Source organism: Xenopus laevis, chromosome 2L, assembly GCF_017654675.1.
Source record: "Xenopus laevis strain J_2021 chromosome 2L, Xenopus_laevis_v10.1, whole genome shotgun sequence".
NCBI classification, from domain to species: Eukaryota; Metazoa; Chordata; class Amphibia; order Anura; family Pipidae; genus Xenopus; species Xenopus laevis.
The window spans coordinates 119219642-119241022 of record NC_054373.1 but is presented as its reverse complement, the minus strand read 5'-3'; the positions used below and the strand labels follow the sequence as shown (position 1 = coordinate 119241022).

The window sequence follows — 21381 nt, the reverse complement described above, 5'->3', positions numbered from 1 at the left end:
GACAATGGTCACAATTTTCTCTGTTTATGCTTGTGATTTTCAGTGTAAGATATTTAATATAAATCGCTATAGCTTAAGCTGACCATAAACTGCCACAATATGGAGATGTCAACTAGTGGATCTGGGCCTGATTTGGCCACCTATGCATTTTGTCAAATCGCACGATCTTATTGCTGGCCTCCGGTCTGATCGGATTGTTGGCTTGCATATATATCTCCCTAGTTTTTCTTAAATATTATAAATGTTCATACAAACAAATCATTACATGCTGTATTCATTTACCTGTTCACTAACCCTAGCTCAAGGTGCTATGGCCACTTTTTCACTACCTAGCTTATAGTGATGCTATTATGTAGCGCAAATCTTCTTTACAAAGTAAAAAGAGCAATATGAGTTCAAAAAAATCTGACCTTAAAACACAAATCTTGAGAAATGTCCTACTGTTTATGTTGAAGAACTTCTAATGTTTAGTGGCTATAGTGAAATGGTGAAAATCGGGCTGATTTACTAACATTGTTGCTAAATTGCACCTGTGCAGTTACCGCGAGGACCAATTAGATAATTCCTTTCCTCTGCTACCGGAGCACAGCAACATGAGTGACTACGTTTCCCATGGTGGTGCTTATTGTGATAAACAGCAAAGCTAAGCAATTAATAAAGTACTGCAGCACTCTAATACAGTCATATTTGTAGTGCTGGCCACATCATTTTCCGTTAATGGATCCATTGTCTGGAAACCGGTTATCCAGGAACCTCTTATATACAGGATGGCCATCTCCCATAGTTTACATTTTAATAAAATAATTGAAATGTTTAAAAAATATGAAATTTTAATAATAAAACAGTTTGTTGTACTGGATCCAAACTAAGAAATAAGTTATCCTTACTGGACGCAGAACAATCCTATTGGGTTTAATTCTTGTTTATATTTTTATATTAGACAATAAATGGAGATCAAAATTACAGAAAGACCCCTTATCCAGAAAACCCCAGGTCCTGAGCATTCTAGATAATAGGTCCCATACCTGTATTACATATATTTGGCCAGTGAATGTCTCTGGTGCATTTCCATTGTATGACTGCAGGTGGCAGCCAAGGTGGCTATATTAAGCATTAAGCCACTATTTCATAGTGCTTCATGTTTTCATTTAAAATGTATGCAGTATGAAGCACTGATACTTGCTCCAAAATGAATAGAAAAAAAGGATTAAATGCATTAAATGATCTTAAATAGTCTTTACAATTAGTTTTTCCCATGATAAGACTTTATTATGGAGGGGTAAGCAATATTCCATGAATTAAGTTAAAAACAAAAAAGTCTTACTTGTAATTGTTCCAGCCAACCAGATAATGTCACACAAGTATGAGGTACCTAAAGAAACAAACAATGTGTTTAAAGTGTTTGCCAATTTAGTAATGATTTTTAAAAATATTAACAGATCTATGTTCTTAACTTACTTATATGCAACAACACTTATATTTGTGATATTTCACTGTTATGAAATTTATGCCTGTAAATCTGTTAACCAGTCACTTTAAATTAGGGATGCACCGAATCCAGGATTCGGTTTGGGATTCGGCCTTTTTCAGCAGGATTCGGATTTGGCCAAATCCTTCTGTCCGGCCGAACAGAATCCTAATTTGCATATGCAAATTAGGGGTGGGGAGGGAAATCACGTGACTTTTTGTCACAAAACAAGGAAGTAAAAAATGTTTTCCCCTTCCCAGATTCAAATTCGGTTCGGTTTTCAGCCGAATATTTCGGATGGATTCGGAGGTTCGGCCGAATCCAAAATAGATTAGGAAGACAAGTGTGAATACACATTTATTTTTAAACATGCAAAATATATATATATATATATATACATATATATATATATATATACATATATATATATATATATATATATATATATATATATATCTCACAAAGCTCACGTAATAGCAGGACAGACAACACACTAGTCAGGATTACATGCAAAAAAATATAATTTTAAATTGGGTACTTTTGCACTTGTGCCAGTTGTTTTCACTGATGAAGGATCACCCTGTAGTGATTGAAATGTTACATTTTGTAACATTTTTTTGTACATAATCCTCATGACTGTGTTACTTTGTCCTGCTATTATGATGATTTTGTACACAAGAGTTAGTTGAAATACAGAGCAGTCACCTGACCTTTATTTTCAGGAGTCTTCTGATTTTCCCATCCATCCCCACATGCATGCACAGTGAATGTTAGTGATGTCATTGGCAGCATTTGTAAGTGTGCATGATGTCACTTGTGGCGACACTTGCACACATCACTTCTGGCCAGCAGTGCCACAATCCCCTGGTTGGCAACCACCACCAATATTCAGCTTTTTGCTGTTGTTGAACTACAACTCCTCATATCCAACGACTGCCAAAGGATACTGGGAATTGTAGTTCAATAAAAGATGGAGAACTGCAGATTGGATGTTGCCCCAAATAGGCAGTTTTCTGCCGCAGTCCCTGACACCTCTAAGAACAGGCTTGTGAGAATATGTGAATCTCCACAATTCTAAATCTGAGTGATTTGTGTCCATGAGAAATCACATGTTTTTGTTACAATTTATTATTTATAGTTTGTAAAGCTTATGCCTTCAGTATTTCTAAAAGCGCAAAGTGAGTTTTACTACAGTTGCAAGAACCTTGCTGAGAACCCAGTGTCCCCTAGAGAGTTATTCTAAACTCCAGAAAGCTTACGTCTATTATTTCAGTAATGACTAATTGATGAAAGCCTCATGGCAGATGGCTGGCAGCTGGTGCACTGCTCACACTACCTTTCCTGCGAGCTCTGAGGATGCCTTTCCTTTGTAGTACGAAAGTTGATCCATTTAATAAACTAGATAAGACAGCAACACTCAGTCCCAGGACAGGCAACTCAGCTTCCAGCTCCATCCTCCCTTCTGCATGCAGCCGGCTGCCCATCCCTTGAACACTTGTCACAGACACTGCAGCACCATTGTCCCTCCCCTCCCAGCAAAACAATCCACTTCCTGTCTTTCCACATCTGCCTATACATACAGAAAGGACTTTGACTGATAAAGATTTTTTTTAAATGAAAACTTTATTGCCTAAAAATGAGTAACAATACAGCTCTGTGGCACAGTGTGCTACTACAAGGTAAACATACCTCCCAACTGTTCCTTTTTCGGAGGGACAGTCCCTCTTTTGACAGCTCAACCCGCAGTCCCTCATTTGTACTGGAAAGTGCCTATTTTCTCTGCACCGAAAAGCCAGAAAAAGAAACAAAGTTTCTCACTTAATTAGCTTTTATCAGAGAGCACAGGACAACTAACAAATAAGATACTTTGTAACAATTTTGAGACACAAAAAAACAGTTTAGATAAGGAGAAATATTTCCAAACTTTCATAACCTGCCAAATTTTGTAAAATTAACATGGTAATTAGTGGGTGTGGTCAAAGAAATTGGCGTGGTCAAAAAAAATCACTGTTGTAGTGCGAAAAAATTTTTATCCCTCTTTTTACTTCCAAAATGTTGGGAGGTATGTAATAGTATGAGGTCTAAATGCTTGTCATTATTCCTACAGCCAGTGACTGTAAAATACAGTATTTGTATTTTTCACAGGGTCAGTAAAACACTAGCTAAAACCAGTATTAAAATAGGACAGTACTAATGGTATCAATGCAAGGAAATTTAGACTCCCTCATCCAGCCCAGTTTTTGCCACCTTTACAGACAGCTTCCTCCCCAATCCTGCCCCTCTTTTATTTCCCCACCCTCCTTATGTTACTTGAATTTTTTAGAAAGGATTTTACCTTTTGGCCTTTCCAATTATTCTTGCATCCTCTTGTTGTCAATCCTTAATGCTTTGCACTTAGAGAATCCTGCCAGGTTTTCCAAATTAGGAAAACCAGGCAGGCAGTTTTGACCCGGACAGCCCGAAAACCGCTGGTTGTCCAGGTCGAAACTGGACAGATGGCAACCCTACCTGGTCTGCCTAGGATTGCCACCTTTTCTGGAAAAAAATACAGGCCTTCCTATATTTTATCTTTTTTCCCTATTAATAATATTGGGATCAGCCATAATTTTTACTGGCCAGGCCGGCAAAATACTGGCTAGGTGGCAACCCTAGGTCTGCCCCCAACATCACCCGCCCCCAGCCCAGAGTTGGGCAAATGTGGCAACCCTAGTTTGATGTCCCTCCCCTGCTCACCAATGGCTAAACCCCCCCCCCCCCAGCTCCTCTGGTGCTGACTAGCTTGTGGTCTTGGAGTCCCGAGTTCAAATTCTGCATGCGGCCTGGCTTCATGCCTTAGCTCCTTCTTTGCTGAGCCATTGGTTCCCTTTGTAGTTAAGGTTTCAAAGAGACATTCATTTGTAATGGTCATCTGCAGGGAGGTCTATAAAGAGAATTCCCTGTGGTGCATTGCATGAGGTCCGGGAGTCCAAGGTTCAAATCCTGGATGGGACCTGTCTGCCTGGATGCATGCTTTAGCTCCTTCTTTGCTAAGCCATTGGTTCACTTTGTATTTAAGGTTTCAAAGATACATTCAGTTGTAATTGTCGTCTGGAGTCAGACCCATATAGAATAGACCCTGTGGATAAGCACGTAAGGTGATTGATTTATGGTTTGGGAGTCCCGGGTTGAAATCCTGGATACAACCCTTCTGCCTGGATGTATGTTTGAGCTCCTTCTTTGCTGAGCCATTAGTTTCACAGGGTCTAGATAGACCCTGTGGAGCAGCGCTTATGGTGTGGGAGTCCTGGGTTCAACTCCTAGGTGGGACCTATCCGCCTGGATGCATGCTTTAGCTCCTTCTTTGCTGAGCCATTGGTTCCCTTTGTATTTAAGGTTTCAAAGAGAAATTGGGTTGTAATGGTCATATGGAGCCAGCTCCATATTGGGTAGATCCTGTGGAGCAGCACGTAGAGTGACTGGTTTATGGTCTGGGAGTACTGCGTTCAAATACACTTTAGAATGGGTAAATTGCCAAATCTTGGATTCCAAAAATGTTTTTTTCTAGCCCTGTATAGAGCACTGTTCTCAATAAGCAATTCCCAAGATTAACCCCGGGTTGATGCTAGGCAAGGGTTGTCATTTTCTTCAGGCTGCCTGGGGTTCGAGCCTCTGAGGAAGTTGCCTTTTTTTTGGGCTACATTAATGAGTAAACAATATTTAAGGTTCGGTAAAGTACTAAAAGCTGCCTTTGCTAATCATCTTCTCAAATCCTTTATTTATTTATTTTTTAAAGCTTGGTACAGAAACTGTCCTCATTAAGGAATTTGCCAACTGCAGGCTGATGCTAGGCAAACCCAAAAAGGCTTCTGTATGGGGAAAAAAATAACAAGTCGATGCAAAGGCAAGGTATGAGCAAGATGCTAGATGGGCATCCCGTGTAAGAAAATGGAGAAGCCAAATGGAACCCTTTTTAGCAAAGGGTACTGCAAACAGCCATTTTTTCAGCAAGAGCTTTGCTTTCCATCACAGGCAGGTTAGCGGCAGCCCCCTCTTTGCAATCAACCTATGGACAGATTGCCCTTCCATGACTCTGACTTTGCACCATCTGACTGACTCAATCCACCACCATCCAGAACTATGAGCTTTTGGCACAGGTAGGCATTGTGGTTTGTCTCTACCTCTTGATAGGCAACTTGCCCTCCAGTCCTTCCAGTTCTGGTACGGAGTATCTCAAGACCTTTGGGACACTTGGCCATTGAGGGGCCCCCCTTACGAACCCCGGGTACCTTTTGTGAGGTACCCGGGTTTTGTATTGACTCTGTTAGGTGGAAGATGGACTGTCGGTACTGCCAGTCAATAAAGAAGACAAAGTGGATATTTGGTTGTTATAGACATTCGAACAAGCTCTATGGCACGGTGGGCTAAAGCGCTGTTTGCTTGTGGAGTCCTGAGTTCAAATCCTGGGTGGATGCTTTCTGGGTTGTTATTTTCTTCAGGCTGCAGTCAAGAGTGACTGCTACTTTTGTCAGCAAAAACCATCATTCCCGCATGGCTGTTCCTGCTGGGTGCAGTTCCAGAGAAAGCATCCACCCAGGATTTGAACTCGGGACTTCACAGGCAAACAACCAGCGCTTTAGCGAAAATAGTTGTTCATGGCAGTTGTTTGACCTACATGAAAATAAAAAGCTTACTTTTTTCCCCAGAGAATTATTATCCTCATTTCATGTCCCTCTTTTTATTTTTCAAATGTTGGAGATATCATATTAGAAATAGGTATCTTTTTTTAATGGAGTAACTGCGACTATTAGAGGCCCTGGCCACCAATGGGTGTTTTTGGTTGGCTGATAATTTTATTGTACAGGCTGTGAATTCTCATTGCAGCCCTGTCTGATATAGTTAGCAAGCATCATAAGAAATACATTTTCCCCTTATCAGCTCCCTGACTACGCGTAGAGAAAATAAATATATATATATATATATATATATATATATATATATATGTGAGCAGTCGTCCGTCCCTAAAATGTTTCACTTGATTTGCAGCTCACGCTTGCGTACCACTGATAAACCCAGTCCTTACCTATCACTCCCACAAAGTACAGTACGTGTGCCGTCAATGCGCTTATATACGTGTTGTCATGACGTCACAGTCTCGCGAGAGGAGATTTGTAATGCCTGGATTAGCTGTCCGGCAGAAGCCAAGGAGCTGGATATTAACGGGGCTGCGGGACCTTTAAAATAGCGATCGGGGATTGCGGGCTGTCTAAAGAAAAACGGGACTGTCCCGCGAAAAGCGGGACTGTAGAGCGGTATGTCGCTGTTTGTGGACGCACACATCCTTGCTGGGATATGCTCCTGTTTATTTATTTATGACTTGACATCACATATATTTGTCGCATATACATGCGGTGATTATGTATATGGGGATATAATCTGACTCTATTTAGGTTGTACAGAATGAATGTAAATGTGCTAAATCGGTTTTGCACGGTGCATTTGTTTGTGACTTCCCATCCTACCCTTAGTCGAACTCTGCCAGGGGTTTTGGGGATTTGTGTTGTTTAAAGGGATACTGTCATGGGAAAACATGTTTTTTCCAAAATGAATCAGTTAATAGTGCTGCTCTAGCTGAAGTCTGCACTGAAAAACATTTCTCAAATGAGCAAACAGATTTTATTATATTCAATTTTGAAATCTGACATGGGGCTAGACATATTGTCAGTTTCCCAGCTGCCCCGGTCATGTGTTTCGTGCCTGCACTTTAGGATGGAACTTTTTTCTGGCAGGCTGTTATTTCTCCTACTTAATGTAATCAGTCTCAGTAGGACTTGGCTTTTACTATTGAATGTTGTTTTTAGATCAACCAGGGAGCTGTTATCTTGTGTTAGGGAGCTGCTGTCTGGTTAACTTCCCATTGTTCTGTTGTTTGGCTGCTGGGGGGGGGGATGATGTCACTCCAACTTCCAGTACAGCAGTAAAGAGTGACTGAAGTTTATCAGAGCACTAGTCACATGACTGGGGGCAGCTGGGAAACTGACAATATGTCTAGCCCCATGTCAGATTTCAAAACTGAATATAACAAAAATGGATTTCAGTGCAGAATTCTTTTGGAGCAATAGTATTAACTGATGCTGTTGAAAAAAACGTGTTTTCCCATGACAGTATCCCTTTAACATAAGAGAGAGCTGCAGGCTGGTGATCCTTTTCATCATATGTAATGTATATAGGTAGGGCTGGCATCAGAAATCGCAGGGCCCCCTGGGCTGCGCCCACCACAATCCCCACCTACAGGTCCGCCCTCCCAACCCCACAGGTCCACCCCCCACCACACTAAAAAATAAATAAAAACATTGGTGGCTATGGTTCCCACATGTTAATAAAAAAATATTGGTGGTCAGGGCAGCTTATTGAAAAAAACATTTGTGGTCAGGGCCCCCCCATTAAAAAAAACATTTGTGGACAGGGCCCCCCATTAAAAAATATTGGTGGCCAGGCCCCCCCACCTTATAAGAAAATTGGTGGACAGGGACCCCCTTAAACGTCCATGTAAAAAAACTTGCACCCCCAGAAGTTAGAGTGGCCCACCTGCTGTCGATGAGCTTCCAACTACAGAAGGTAGGAGGGGAGCACAGGTGGCTGCATCTTCTTCCAGTGACAGCATTTTCTTCCCTTATTGGTCACAGAATTTAAAGTCCTGGTAAAGCTGCATGGTGATTGGCTGAACTGGAGGAGAATTTCAAACCTCAGCTATCCAGCAGCTTAACCGGGACTTAAACTCAGTGACCAATAAGGGGAAGTAATGGGCAGAAGATACCTCCCTTCGTGCTCCCGCCCTGCCTTCCCGAAGTCAGCAGCTCTCAGAAAGCAGGGGGGCCTGGCTAATCAAGGAAGTTTGATGTGGCCGCCCCCCCCTTACCCTCGGGGGCCCCCTACAATTTCCCCCCTGTCCCCCCCGATGGCTGCCCTGTATATAGGTAATTAATACATAATGTTTAATCATATCAGATGTGCATATCTATATAATGCATAGATCCTGTTTTATGAATACAGTCTTTGCCATTTATTTAAAAGGATTCTAAAATTAGACCTAAAACCTATTTAAAATGTGTTTCGACTGGCTTTCCACAGACTGCTATGTAGGATGCTATCCATTCCGCAGTTTATGCCCTGCCAGACCTCAATGGTAACTGCAGGATATCTGTGTGAGGCCAAAGTTGTGCTTCAGTGTTGCAAGTGACAGGTGGGGATAGCCTACATCTCATTCCCTGGAACCTGTAATGTTCATATGAAGTAATTGTGTGAACACCTTAAATTTTTGCCTGTAATGTGGAAAACAAAACCGTACAGAAAGTCGTAATATTTATTTTAGTTGCAAAAACCGTATAGTGAGTGCACGTTGAAAGTGACCACAAAGTAATGTGGTGGGGATGGTTTTGTCAGTGTCAAAGAGAATGTAAACTCCCTAATCAACTTTCAAGTATATATTTGCAATTATTGTAAAGGGGAATTCCTCTGAAAGTGTTTGTTGCATAATAATAGAAATTAGTTCAATGCAGCTTTCCAAAACAGCAGACGTCAGCTCACTTGCAGGTCTTTTTAAGGGACAGTAACAGAAAAACAAGTGTTCATAGTAATTAAAATATTATGTACTGTTGTGTTTGCTTCAATACTATAATTTTATAGTAGTATTTTTAAAAAAATGCTGCGCAGCCATGGGGGAAGCAGATAGCAGTAAAGTTCTGAATAACATTATGGTGTTATACAGAGCTTACCTGTTATCTGCTATTTAACCTGTGCCATTTAGCCCTATTTCATTTTCTTGCGTTACTACCCAGCAGCTTGTTAAAAACAAAATAGTTAGCAGAAGTTAAGCTGGCCATAGACGCAACGATCCGATCATACGAATCGTGGATTCGTACGATTTCCAGACCGTGTGTGGAGAGTCCCGACATTTTTCGTCCGGCGGAGATCGGTCGTTTGGTCGATCGGACAGGTTACAAAATTTCTGTCGGCTGCCGATAATATCTCTGCGTGTATTGCCGATCGTACGATTTTCAGTGGGAGACTGTCACTAGCTTTGTCAGACATAACTATCGTACGATTGCTGTCAGGGGCAGAACATTGGCTGATCTGTTCTTTTGTACTTTATTTGATCTGAATGGTAAGGGTTTCGATCTGAATGGTTAGTGGAGGGTTGGGAGATGGGAAAGTCAGATCATACGTTGATTCGTACGATCGTATCTTTGCGTCTATGGCCAGCTTTAGGCAGAAGGGGATGCAGGTATTGGCACTGGCCTTGCCACATGCCAGCAATGAATCCTTTATTCATTTATTGTCAAAAACAAAATAGTAGCATTTTTGAAGCTAACAGATCAGTTGACTGTACATTATATTTTAATTAATTTAAAACACGTTTTTTTGGTGTTACTGGTCCTTTAATGAGCTGACTTGTGCTACATTGTTTGAGGAGCCAGAAACAGCTTTCATGCTGCTTCTACATAGGTTTGTTTCTATAGTCATTACCAACAATGCAGAGTAGCACTGCAAGGGGCAGACAGATATTGCTTCTTATAGCCATTACATTTATAATACTTATTATTATATTTACAATAACTGAAATCATTAAACTTTTAAATAAGAGTGTTTCTTAGAATTACTAAATGTTATTTAGGTTTGCACCCCTTTCAACTATGTCAATGCCATATTAGATTTTAGTGCTATGGCTTTCATCACCACAAATAATGTGAACATAGCATAGGTGTGTGCTATGTTTTGCATTGTTCTGAGGCAATAAAGGCATGCATATAAAGGTGCACGAAGGGGCATTGTTGAGCAAACTGCCATTATTCTTTGTTTTGTTTTCTTTGTGGTTAATGTTTTAACTTTTTGTTTAGAGGCTATCCTGTTCAGAACTTTATCTATTTGCTAGGCTCCCACTTCCTCTAGCAACCAGGCAACAGTTCCAATCACAGATTGGAAATTGAATTTGAACAGAACGATAAGTAAAACAAATTATTTTAAAAGGCATTGCTCTTTTACATTTGGTATGATGATATTTAATGGCACGTGTGGCATTTTGACTGCTATTGCCCTCCAGCCACAGTCAAAACTCCTCTATCCTCAAGTTATTGCCCCTTATATTTCTAAATGAAAAGTACCCTATTTGATGCACAGAGTTTGTGACAGGTAGACTCTGCACAAAACTCCTTAACAAGTTGTCATCACTCTGTGAACATCAGACAGGGCACTTCACACTCATGGGTTTTAGGAGCACAGGCAAACTGGTGTGTATTATCTGCCTGATGCCTTAGGTGGATAAAATGTTGTGTGTTCTGCTGGCTTTAAGGATGCCATACACAGATCTTTATCGTTTACTTTACAACTGATGTGCCCACAAGCTGAACAGGCAGAAAGTTCACAATGGGGTCAAACATGGTGTGCCTGTCTTTCTATTGTTCTTAACAGTGTGAAGTACACAAACAATTGGAATAGCATTACATGAAGAGGAACTGCTCCTCCTCTTCACTTCCACATCTGCCATGCACAGGCCATCATGGTGTATCAAGGGGTGTAATTTTCAAAACAATACCTAAAATGGCCAAAATCAATAGAACATGGATATCTATCCAGATACCAGATCCTCAAAAAAATTTGTCTGAATACTGAGCCAAACCCAAAGCTTTATTTAAATATTCAAAATAAAATTCTGCATCAGGCTTGCATTCAGTTGTCCAGAGCTCACATGACTTTGTGGGATCAGGCTTTGTTTTGCTCAACCTTGCTAGTCCAAGGATTTGGCTGAATCTCAAACCATATCCTGGATTAGGTGCGTCCCTTTTGGGGAAAAATTAGAACAAATCCAGAAAGTAATTGAAAATGCATTATCTGAATATTTTGTAATAATAAAAGAACTGGAATTTTTGCTACAATAGCAACGGTCTCCCAAGAAAAGAAAAATTGGCGGACAGAGTGAAAAAAACATGCCTCTCCTGCCCTATTGGAACCATTTTTACATAAGCTGTAGGACTGTGTGCTTCTTGAAATATCACACACAGACCCGCTGCGTTCAAAACTTAGAATTCTAATACAGCGCACAAGGTGAAGGCCCAAGGGGCCATAGGGGAACCAGTGGAGGGGTGACAAAATTGTTGGACGAGCCAACTGACAAAAAGGGCCTGTAGAGAACACTGAATAGTGCATACACCAAAGTATTTAAATCAAGTTGGGCATCTAAAAAACATTCCACCAGTGTGCTTTTGGGAGGTGCTGTCTAGGTCAAAATTGACTTGTGATCAGCCAGCCATAATTCTGCCCTCAGATGTTATGATCCCACCCCCAGCGTAACTCACCCCATCCTAGTGCCATCACTGCTCTGTCCTCTGTAACGTCACCAACCATCCCTTGTCCAAGGTGCAACTAACAGAAAGGGTGGCAACCCTAATGACAAGGGAAAGGGAACGCTATGTTCTGTGGCTGCAAGCACCTATGTAAAGTACCCTCCACTCCCTTAACATCAAAGACACCTAAAGATTTTATATATGCATATGTAAAATTTTGAAGATTTATGTTTATATGTAAAATATGGCATAGATTTATTTACTTTTCAGATAGAAACATAATATATAACCTACCACAGCCCTTTCACTTTTGTGTGCTTGGATCTTTCTCATTCTGTTCAATCAATATAAATATTTAACATAGAAAAAAATACAAAATACTAACATGTTATTTTAAATTATAATATATAATTTACTTTTTGATTGCAATGGTCACTGGTAGCTGTGGGCTCATCTTTATTAGTGTTAGATTTCATTTATTTGCTATCCAGGATATTCCTTAAATATCTGAAAGCCAGAGTGAGATTTAAGGAGAGTGCTCATTTGCTGTTCAAGATATTCTTGGAACTAGGGATGGGCAAAACTTTTAAGCTCCTGAGGTAACATTTTTGACGATGGGATTGACGTTCTGAACATGCTCACTATTTTGCTAAATTAAAATGTTGTTATGCAAGTGCTAATTGCAAATGTTCTCATAGATGTAATTATACTAAATACAATTAATTGCCAGTGTGCTCTAGGTAATGTCAAAATTATGGGGTTAACCTAGTTTGTTATCTTAGTGATAGGCAACACTGAATCAAATTAAGATCATTGCTGGGGTAAATATTGGTGTGTACACAGCCTTGCACACTGTTATGCAAATTGCAGCGGTCAGTCCATCTTATGTTATGGTCTTACTGTATTCTGATATAATTATACAAAATATATAAAGGTATTTTCATTTTTTTTTAAAAGGGGTCATTCACCTTAAAATAAAATTTTAGAGGGTTAATTACTAAAACTTTAATTTGTCATATTTTTATTAAAACAATTTTGACCAAACTCCCATCCACGATTTTATCTTATTGATCAATATAATAATTTGAAAAAGTTGGGACAGGCAAAAATTTGATAAAATTGAGCAAAAATCCAGATTGTAAGATTTTTTTCGGATTTGAGTCCCATTCTTTTAAACTTGACCCACCACTGTGTGTTGTTCTTTGTGGCACTCACTGATTGTGTTGGGCCAAGTGTGAACTTTCCCTTTAATTACCATGCACCATATTTTGATTAAATAATGGTAGAAGTCACACTTCTGCAAAACCATACAGTATTAAACAAATATAAGTCCCTCACCCTGTCACATCTTCACCAACTGAAATGTATACTGTTAACCTCCTTTATGAGTTTAGGTGGGGTTCAAAGAGGCCAGAAAACTTATTTTTGCCAGTATTTTCCAATAATTCAGCTTTGCATTTAAAGGGAAAATGTATCCTCCTTTTTTGCATGAACTCATTCAGTTGGGCTTATGTATGTTTTTTAAACCAGGTACACATAAAAATACTCATTATAGTATGCTTGTGTAGATCCCCATGCCCCGTTATGGCTCACTTAGTGAGTCAACCCTTTCCTCACTTTGTTCCATTGTGAAGTGATGGATTCTGGAACCTAAAACAAAGGTATTTACTTCAAGTTCCAGAATCCATTATTTAACAATTGTAGGGGTTTTACACTGTATGTAGGGAAACACCATATCTCCCAGAATGCAGAGTTAGGCAGGACGCAATCAGCAGGTGTTTAAATACTTCAGCTGCTGGAGTGATGCCACCATCTGGGGGGAGCCAAGGGAAGCAGGAAACAGGAACTCTTTGGGACTTGGTAAAGGTGAGGTACTCTCTGAAGCAAGGAGTTCAAAATCTATGTGTAAAACTATGCCTATTAAAGGCTATGGTAAAATGCTATTAAAAAAAGACTATGCTAAAGACCAGGCTAAAGTTTTAGGAGAACACTTTGTATGCAGCCACTAAGGGAACCAACCTGTATGGTTACCGGAGACTAACCTGTGTTATGTACTCTTTCACTGTTGCAAAAGCTCAGTTTTGATTAAAACAGGCAGATTTATTGTTAAAGTAAACCTTTTACTTTGAGAAGTTTTTACCAAGCCTGCCATTTAAATGAATTCCCACAACTGTCATCCTAAGGAATGTTGGGAAATGGTTAGTGAGAGTAAATGTGACCATCAACGTTAAGATTCTTCTCTCTCCAATTTCCGTGCGACAAATCCATCAAATTATCATGAGGTTAGTGTGCACTGAACAATCTTACTGCTATCAATTTACGTCCAAAATCAATCAGAAAATCGATTTGTCAGGTTAGAAAATGTTCATTCTTCACAGTGAAATGTATCCATTGTCCAATAGTTTGCAGGACCACCCAGGCAGCTACCCACAGTTTTCCTTGCTTCAACAAGACGATATCGCTTGAAAAGGTCCTTTTAGTTGATGGACAAATCGTACATTTAAACGATCGTTTCAGGATAAACTTGGTCCTTCGATAAAAAGAAAAATCAATGGCCACCTTGAAGCTGGCCATAGACGCAAAGATCGGATCGTACGAATCAACGTACGATCGGACTTTCCCATCTCCCGACCCTCCACTAACCATTCAGATCAAGTCTTTACCATTCCGATCAAATAAGAACAGATCACCCAATGTTCTGCCCCTGACAGCAATCGTACGATACTTATGTCTGACAACACTAGTGACAGTCTCCCTCTGAAAATCGTACGATCAGCAATACACGCAGAGATATTATCGGCAGCCGACAGAAATTTTCTAACCTGTCCGATCGACCGAACGACCGATCTCCGACGGACGAAAAATGTCGGGACTCTCCACACATGGTCCGAAAATCGTACGAATCCACGATTCGTACGATCGGATCTTTGCGTCTATGACCAGTTTAAGGCTTCTTTAAATCTGTGAAATCCTGTGCAAGGATGTACTGTATGTGTGTGCTTGTGTGTGTATATATGTGTACATATATATAATTTAACCCCAGCCCCCTGGGAAAACCTATTTTTGCACAAATGAACTTGTAACTCTAGTAAAAGAGACACTTTTAGTTACAAAGTTTGTACAAAGTATGCATAAGCCGACGCGCCCCGTCAAGGCAGTGTCCATGCATCAGTCCTAACTAAAGGTGGCCATACACGGGCCGATAAAAGCTGCCGACAGACCGTGTCGGCAGCTTATTGGCCCGTGTATGGGGGCCCCCGACGGGCTTCCCCGATCGAGATCTGGCCGAAAGTCGGCCAGATCTCGATCGGATGGGATTAAAAATCCCGTCGGATCGCGGCCGCATCTGTTCGTTGATGCGGTCCCGCGATCCGACCGCCCGTTTGGCGAACGCTAGGATCCGATCGTTGGGCCCTAGGGCCCACGATCGGATCAGCCCGATATTGCCCACCTCAAGGTGGGCATATCGGAGGGAGATCCGCTCGTTTGGCGACATCGCCAAACGAGCGGATCTATCCGTGTATGGCCACCTTTAGTGCAAAAAGAGAAAGTGTTATCTTTGGGGGGTGAAAGACCATACCTGTTTTTCTCTTTTTCTCTTTATTTGGATCTCTTCCAAAGACACCATTAGGGGGGTTGTATATAATGTAGAAAGAGGATCACACTCACAGGACTTAATGCAAAAATGCTGGTGTTTAGGGGAGCAAAAAGCTAACGTTTCGGCCGTGTTTTCTGGCTATTGCACCCAGGCACGATATACCCACTATACGAGTAGAGCTGGCATCCATTGCTCATATATATATATATATATATATATACAGTTTTTACCCAGATGCACAGTGAATTGGGACCTAAATGTCACATTGTTGTATGTCCTAACTTAATGTATATTTTTGATTGCTACTAAATCCTGGTGTTGCTGGTTCTTTTTTGGACGGTGTGCGTATCTGTATGTATACACACACACACTTGTTTTTATTTTTTGAAATTTAGACAGTGGGTGTGTATGTACCATCTCTACTGAATGAGCTAATGTCAAGGGGGGGGGGATTTTTCCTTATAATTCTTTTTTGGGTTTTTTTCTTGCCTCCCTCTCCAGCATTCTACCCTGCCAGTGTGAGGTTACACAGAGAGAGGCAAGCTAGAATACTGGAGGTAAACCATAAATTATATGAGACAGGAGCAGATGTAAAAGAAAAATGGTCTGTCACTTTGTGGAGTAACAATGTCATGGAATGCTGGGGCCTCTTTATTGTAATATGTTGGAGCTGTTGTATCAGACTGACTGATCAGTTATAACCATGCCAGCATACATTTTTGAGAGTTTGTAGTTACTTGTGGAACTCTTATTCTTATAGCCTTAAAGGTCCTCAAACATCGATGTCATACATTTTAAAAAGGACATGAACAAATAATATAGCTTAGTATATGTGTGGCTAGTTTAAAACCAATTTGGTGATTGCCCCAAAACTCAACTGTGCAAATTTCTTTTGTTTTTATGTGGTATGACCTGCCTTTTTACATAATGTATGTCCATTTAGATTATTGCCAGTGAAACAAGAGACTAGCACTGGACTGTACTAGAAACTGATGAGCACTCACAGAACGCAATGGTCTTAATGGGGTTGTTCATCTTTGAGTTAACTTTTACTATGATGTAGAGCGTGATATTCTGAGACAATATTCTAATGGTTTCCGTTTTTTTTTTATTTGTGTTTTTTGTTATTAAGCTTTTTATTCAGCAGCTTTCCAGTTTGCAATTCTGGCAATCTGGTTACTAGGGTTAAAATTATCCATGGCAACCATGCATCGATTTGAATAAGACTGAAATTTGAATAGGGGAGGAACTGAATTGTAAGATAAGTAATAAAAAGTAGCAGTAGCAATAATTTTGTAGCCTAACAAAGCATTTGCTTTTTAGATGGGGCCAGTGACCCCCATTTAAAAGCTGTAAATAATCAGAAGAAGGCAAATAATTAAAAAACTATAAAAAAAAAAATAAAAAAAAATAATGAAGTTCAGTTGAAAAGTTGCTTAGAATTGGCCATTCTTTTATATACTGAAAGTCAATTTAAAGGTGAACCACCCCTTTCAAATAGTTCTTCAAAAAGTATATACAATATTAAAAAATGCCCTTTTTTTATTCATAGGCTGTTAAGTTCCACCAAGATGTCTTCTGAATGTTTCAACTTAGTTGCACAATCAAGGTTTGATTCCAAATGGCTGAAGACAGACTTGCAGGTAAAGTATTTTATTGCTAATGATTTTCATACTGTGGCATTTTGAGCATGACATTGTGCAGCTGAGCTAGTTCCAAGCTCCAGTCCCAGCAACCTTTGCAGTGTTAAATCTTGTACTCTGAATTATAGCAATTCAGATTTTAAGGTTTTGAAAACCGGTTGAGTACAGATTGTAGATTAAAACACTCAGGAAGTCTAATGGTGTTTTTTTAAACTGCAAAACTTAATTTCAGAGAAATATACAATTGCACAGTGCAGGTACTCTTAACATACCCTTATAAGTAATCATAAGCAAAAATATTTAAGGAACTGATCTAGACTATGTCATGTGATCAGTTTGTTTTTAACTATGCATGTTTTCTCACAGAGGGCATGTCAGTTCATACAGATGCTTCAGAGGTCACCCTGCCCCCTTCACAGTACAAGCCTTGTTAACTGCTCACCGTAATTTGCACCTGAATTACAGTTAAGATCCGCAATTGAACAACACTGAAAACGCAACTGAATTATCTTAAAGAAGCAGGCAGTGTTGGGGGGGGGGGGGCAGGTCCCAGAGTGTAACAAATGGCCAAATATAAAAGTGCTTGGCAACCCTGTCTGTTTGGGCTGAGACCCAAGTCTGGTTAGCAGAACTACAGTCTGAACTTTGTTCTAGATGGCAGATAACATCTGAGCTTTTTAAAGGAAGCAGAGCTTGATACTGATTTTTACTGATGTATCAAAGCAGAAATGTGATTTATTTTCCCTGGTAATCCCATTTCCTTTGTAACTGTAACTTTTTCTTTTAGCTTGCTTTTACAAGAGATGGCTTTTGCAGCCTGTGGAACGAAATGGTGAAAGATGGAGAAATTGTTTACACTGGAACAGACACTACACAAAGTGGAGACCTTCCTTCAAGAAAAGGTACTTTGTTCACCCCATACCTTTCTATATTGTCCTTACCGTATTATGTTTTTTTCCTTTTATGTTATAAATAAAATTACAGGGAGCTTGCTAAAATGTAAAAATGCATATGTTGTTTCCTAGAGCCTTTACTTCTTTTCGAAAAAAAATTACTAGGGGAAAATGATGCGCAGCCCCACGCTGCCAACTTTTTTTTTTACCTTTCCCAGGCAATTCACGCATGTGCAGTAATGTAGACCCAAAAGTTTTACTCTACCCAAGTCTAAGTCTGATTTGGCTGGCAGTAGTCCGCTACTTTATTTTGTGAAATCCAGGTTTCATCCTTATATGTTTTGTTAGGTTGATTTTTCCTTGCTTTGTTTGAGCTAATGTTTCTTAAGACTTCCTCTTTTGTGTTTTGTAAATCAAGTATTCAGGTGTTTTTGAAATATAATATATGCATTCCATGGCAACAGTAGTAAGTGGTTCCTGGTTGGGAGGAGTCGTAGAAAAGCCCCTTGTGACACAGCCATGAATGTTATATGGGCTATGCACCCTTTTACAGCATCTGCTAAATATACTGTTTGTGTGTTGTTTCAATTAAGAAATATATATATTATATTATATTCTTATTTAATGTGCTAAACAAGAGAATGAAACCCCTTTCACTTTAGCACTTCCTGCTTTTGCCGGTTTACTGTCTGCAAAGTTGACTGTAAAACAGATATACGCCATTTGTATTATGAGCTGTTTATTCTTAAATACTTAAATATTGCGTCTTGGGAGTTTGTTTATACAGAGCTCAATATCTCACTTAAAACAGAGAAAACCCAAAACCTTCTTTACTTTAAAAGGGCTTCAGTTGGAAATGCTGCAGCCGACAGCAGTTTATTTTTATGCTAAAATAGCAGACCAATTAATGTATTTAATGGGAACATTGTTGCCAATATTATTCCATTCTATTAAAAATGCATTTTTGTTCCTAAATAGACCTCCCCAACTATCCAAATGCCAGGTATAAAAGTGAACAGGAAGATGAGAGATTGACTTAGATGAGAATCAGAGTTAAAAAATACCCCCCTTACGTGTACAACAGTGCTCTGTTGTGCACTGACAATTTCTTACTATGAGAATTAATATGAATGAATTTGTTTCTCACAAATAAATACACCGGCTACACACTAGAAGGTTGTTGCTTTAGGACTGCCTTCAGAACTGTGACGAACAATAATAAGGTTTTAATGATATCCATCTGTACTTACAGCGGTAATCTGGGGATTTGTGTATACAAATACAATGAAATAACCTTGGATTGATTGTCTCCTGCTTACGTGGATATGCCGAGATCTTGCATTAGTTTATTTTGTCTTTGCAAAACTTAAATATTTATTTTATCATAACAAATGCTGCTTTGATAATTGAGTTTCAGTGTAATTTTTAATTAGCGGCAGCCCTGACTTTATCTGACGTTTTTCTAAAAAAGGCTATGCAATTTATCTTATTGCTGTTCTTGGGCATTTTCTTCTGTTTTATTCAGTGATTCCTTTAATTTCTGTTTCAAGCAATTGTTACATTGTAGTGTGCTAACTCAGTTTCTCTGAGTTCTCTGCAGTTAGGAAAATGGTGTGGGGAGTGATTTAGATAACAGCTATCCTAAGTGTATTGTTATAATTCGTAAAGTTTTGTGGTTAAAATTTTCATTTCCTAGATGAAATCAATGAAGCCCAGAGCAGCTCCAAGAAAGAGGATCAGAATGATAAAGAGAAAAAAGAAGATGATGAAATTATAGTTCCAAATTACAAAGCCAAAACTATTATGGAGAGTTGGGTGTGGGGCAGGCAACCAGGTAAACATCTTTTTTTTTTTTTGCTTTTAAGATGAACTCTTTTGCAACTCTGACAAAGATGCATTTGAAAAGTAAACTGCTTTAGATGTGTATGGGCACATGTATGTTCTTTCAAATGCCATTGTGAATGCCTGTATTTCTTTATTAAGTATTAAAAGGGTTATTCACCTTTAAATTAACATGTAGTATGGTGTAGAGATAATAATATTCTGAGACAAATTGCAATTGTTTTTTTTTCCTATTTGTGGTTTTTGAATTACTTAAATTTTTATTCAACAGCTCTCCAGTTTGCAATTTCAGCTATCTTGTAGCCATGGTCCAAATTATCCTTCTGACCATGCAATGATTTCAATGAGTGACTGGAATATGAATAGGAGAAGGCCTGTATAGAAAGACGTGTAATATAGTGAAGCAAAAACAATACATTTTTAGCCTTAGAGATTATTTGTTTTTAGGGGGGGTCAGTGACCCCCATTTGAAAGATGTAAAGTGACAAAAGAAGAAGGCAAATGATTAAAAAATGATGTAACGAAGCATGAAGGCCAATCGAAAATTTGCTTAAAATGAGCAATGAGATATATGTGGCTCTTGTGTAAATTAGATATGTAAATGTGGCAAAAATGTGAACCTAGCATATTTATCACAACATTATAGTCCTAAACTGAGGCTATAATGACTTTCCAAAACAATTATTTGTTGCCATGCACAGTTATTCCTGACTCCCCTTTGGTGACAACATAAATAAGATATTAAAAATCCATTACATTTCTGTCTTCTGAACACATTCTAGTCAAAGCCTTTGTATGTTGATGGGCTGAGATTTAGTATTTTCATTACTTCCTTCCAGACTGATAGCAAATATGATACATACCCATTTAATCTCAGTACAGCACAGCTAGTTTATGCCTTGGCATTACTGGAAAGACATCCTGGATATATCATGTATCATTTTCCTATTTGAGTGTGAAGACCATTACTTAAGAAATGATACACAGTTATAAACAACGTCATGGGACAACTAGGACATGTTGTAAATATATTAAGCAAGACATTTAACTGTAGTGCTGATTTATTTAGATTATTGTTTGTATTATAATCTGGGTTAAAGAAATAATGGAGTTCTAAGGCATTTAATGGAAAGCTATTCCACCAGAATGAATAATTAACTAACAAATTGTTTAGCATATAATAAGTGATCTTTTAAAGTATTTTGCAAAATTGGTGTAAGTACTTAATATGGCAGTTTTTCTATTTAGGATTATCCAAAGGCACATACTACTACTATGCAAGTTTTTTTTTTTTTTTTTAATGAAAATGGTTTATTTAGATGAAGCAATGTTTTACTTATCGGTTGGTTAATGCAATCTATTTTTAAAGAGACCTGCAATGTTCAGGTGTATTGTTTCCCTTCTCTAATTAATATCCTCTTAGTGCTTTTGCCTGTGGGCTCATTATATCTCTGCCTAGACTTTTGAAAAGTGAAAGGAAAAAAAGTTTATATCTTTTTAAAATTGATGAAATGTTGAACTCTTGCACACGGTTTATGAGGTTTTTTTTTATGATGTAAAGGGAGGTTAATGGGGAACTGACTGATAAGAGGTTTTAGTATATGTTTATGAAAATGTCTTA

General features: G+C 39.0%; 2 protein-coding genes across 5 annotated transcripts in view; one reads left to right on the top strand and one right to left on the bottom strand.

Annotated features, from left to right (window-relative positions):
- The window catches only part of nipa1.L (NIPA magnesium transporter 1 L homeolog), a gene marked incomplete at both ends in the record, with an annotated part of 29200 nt that extends 26267 nt beyond the window's left edge, over positions 1-2933 (bottom strand). The window contains 2 exon segments of the mRNA NM_001095784.1: positions 1325-1372; positions 2805-2933. Of these exon segments, the coding sequence (NP_001089253.1) occupies positions 1325-1372; positions 2805-2922 (166 nt within the window).
- Positions 2934-6585: 3652 nt separating this feature from the next.
- The window catches only part of herc2.L (HECT and RLD domain containing E3 ubiquitin protein ligase 2 L homeolog), a 133602-nt gene continuing 118806 nt past the window's right edge, over positions 6586-21381 (top strand). For all 4 annotated transcript variants that reach the window (XM_018247131.2, XM_018247130.2, XM_018247132.2 and 1 more), the window contains exons 1-4: positions 6586-6756; positions 16935-17025; positions 17813-17927; positions 19615-19752. In XM_018247131.2, coding sequence (XP_018102620.1) covers positions 16954-17025; positions 17813-17927; positions 19615-19752 — 325 coding nt within the window. In that variant the 5' untranslated portion in view covers positions 6586-6756; positions 16935-16953. The remainder of the gene's footprint in view (positions 6757-16934; positions 17026-17812; positions 17928-19614; positions 19753-21381) is intronic.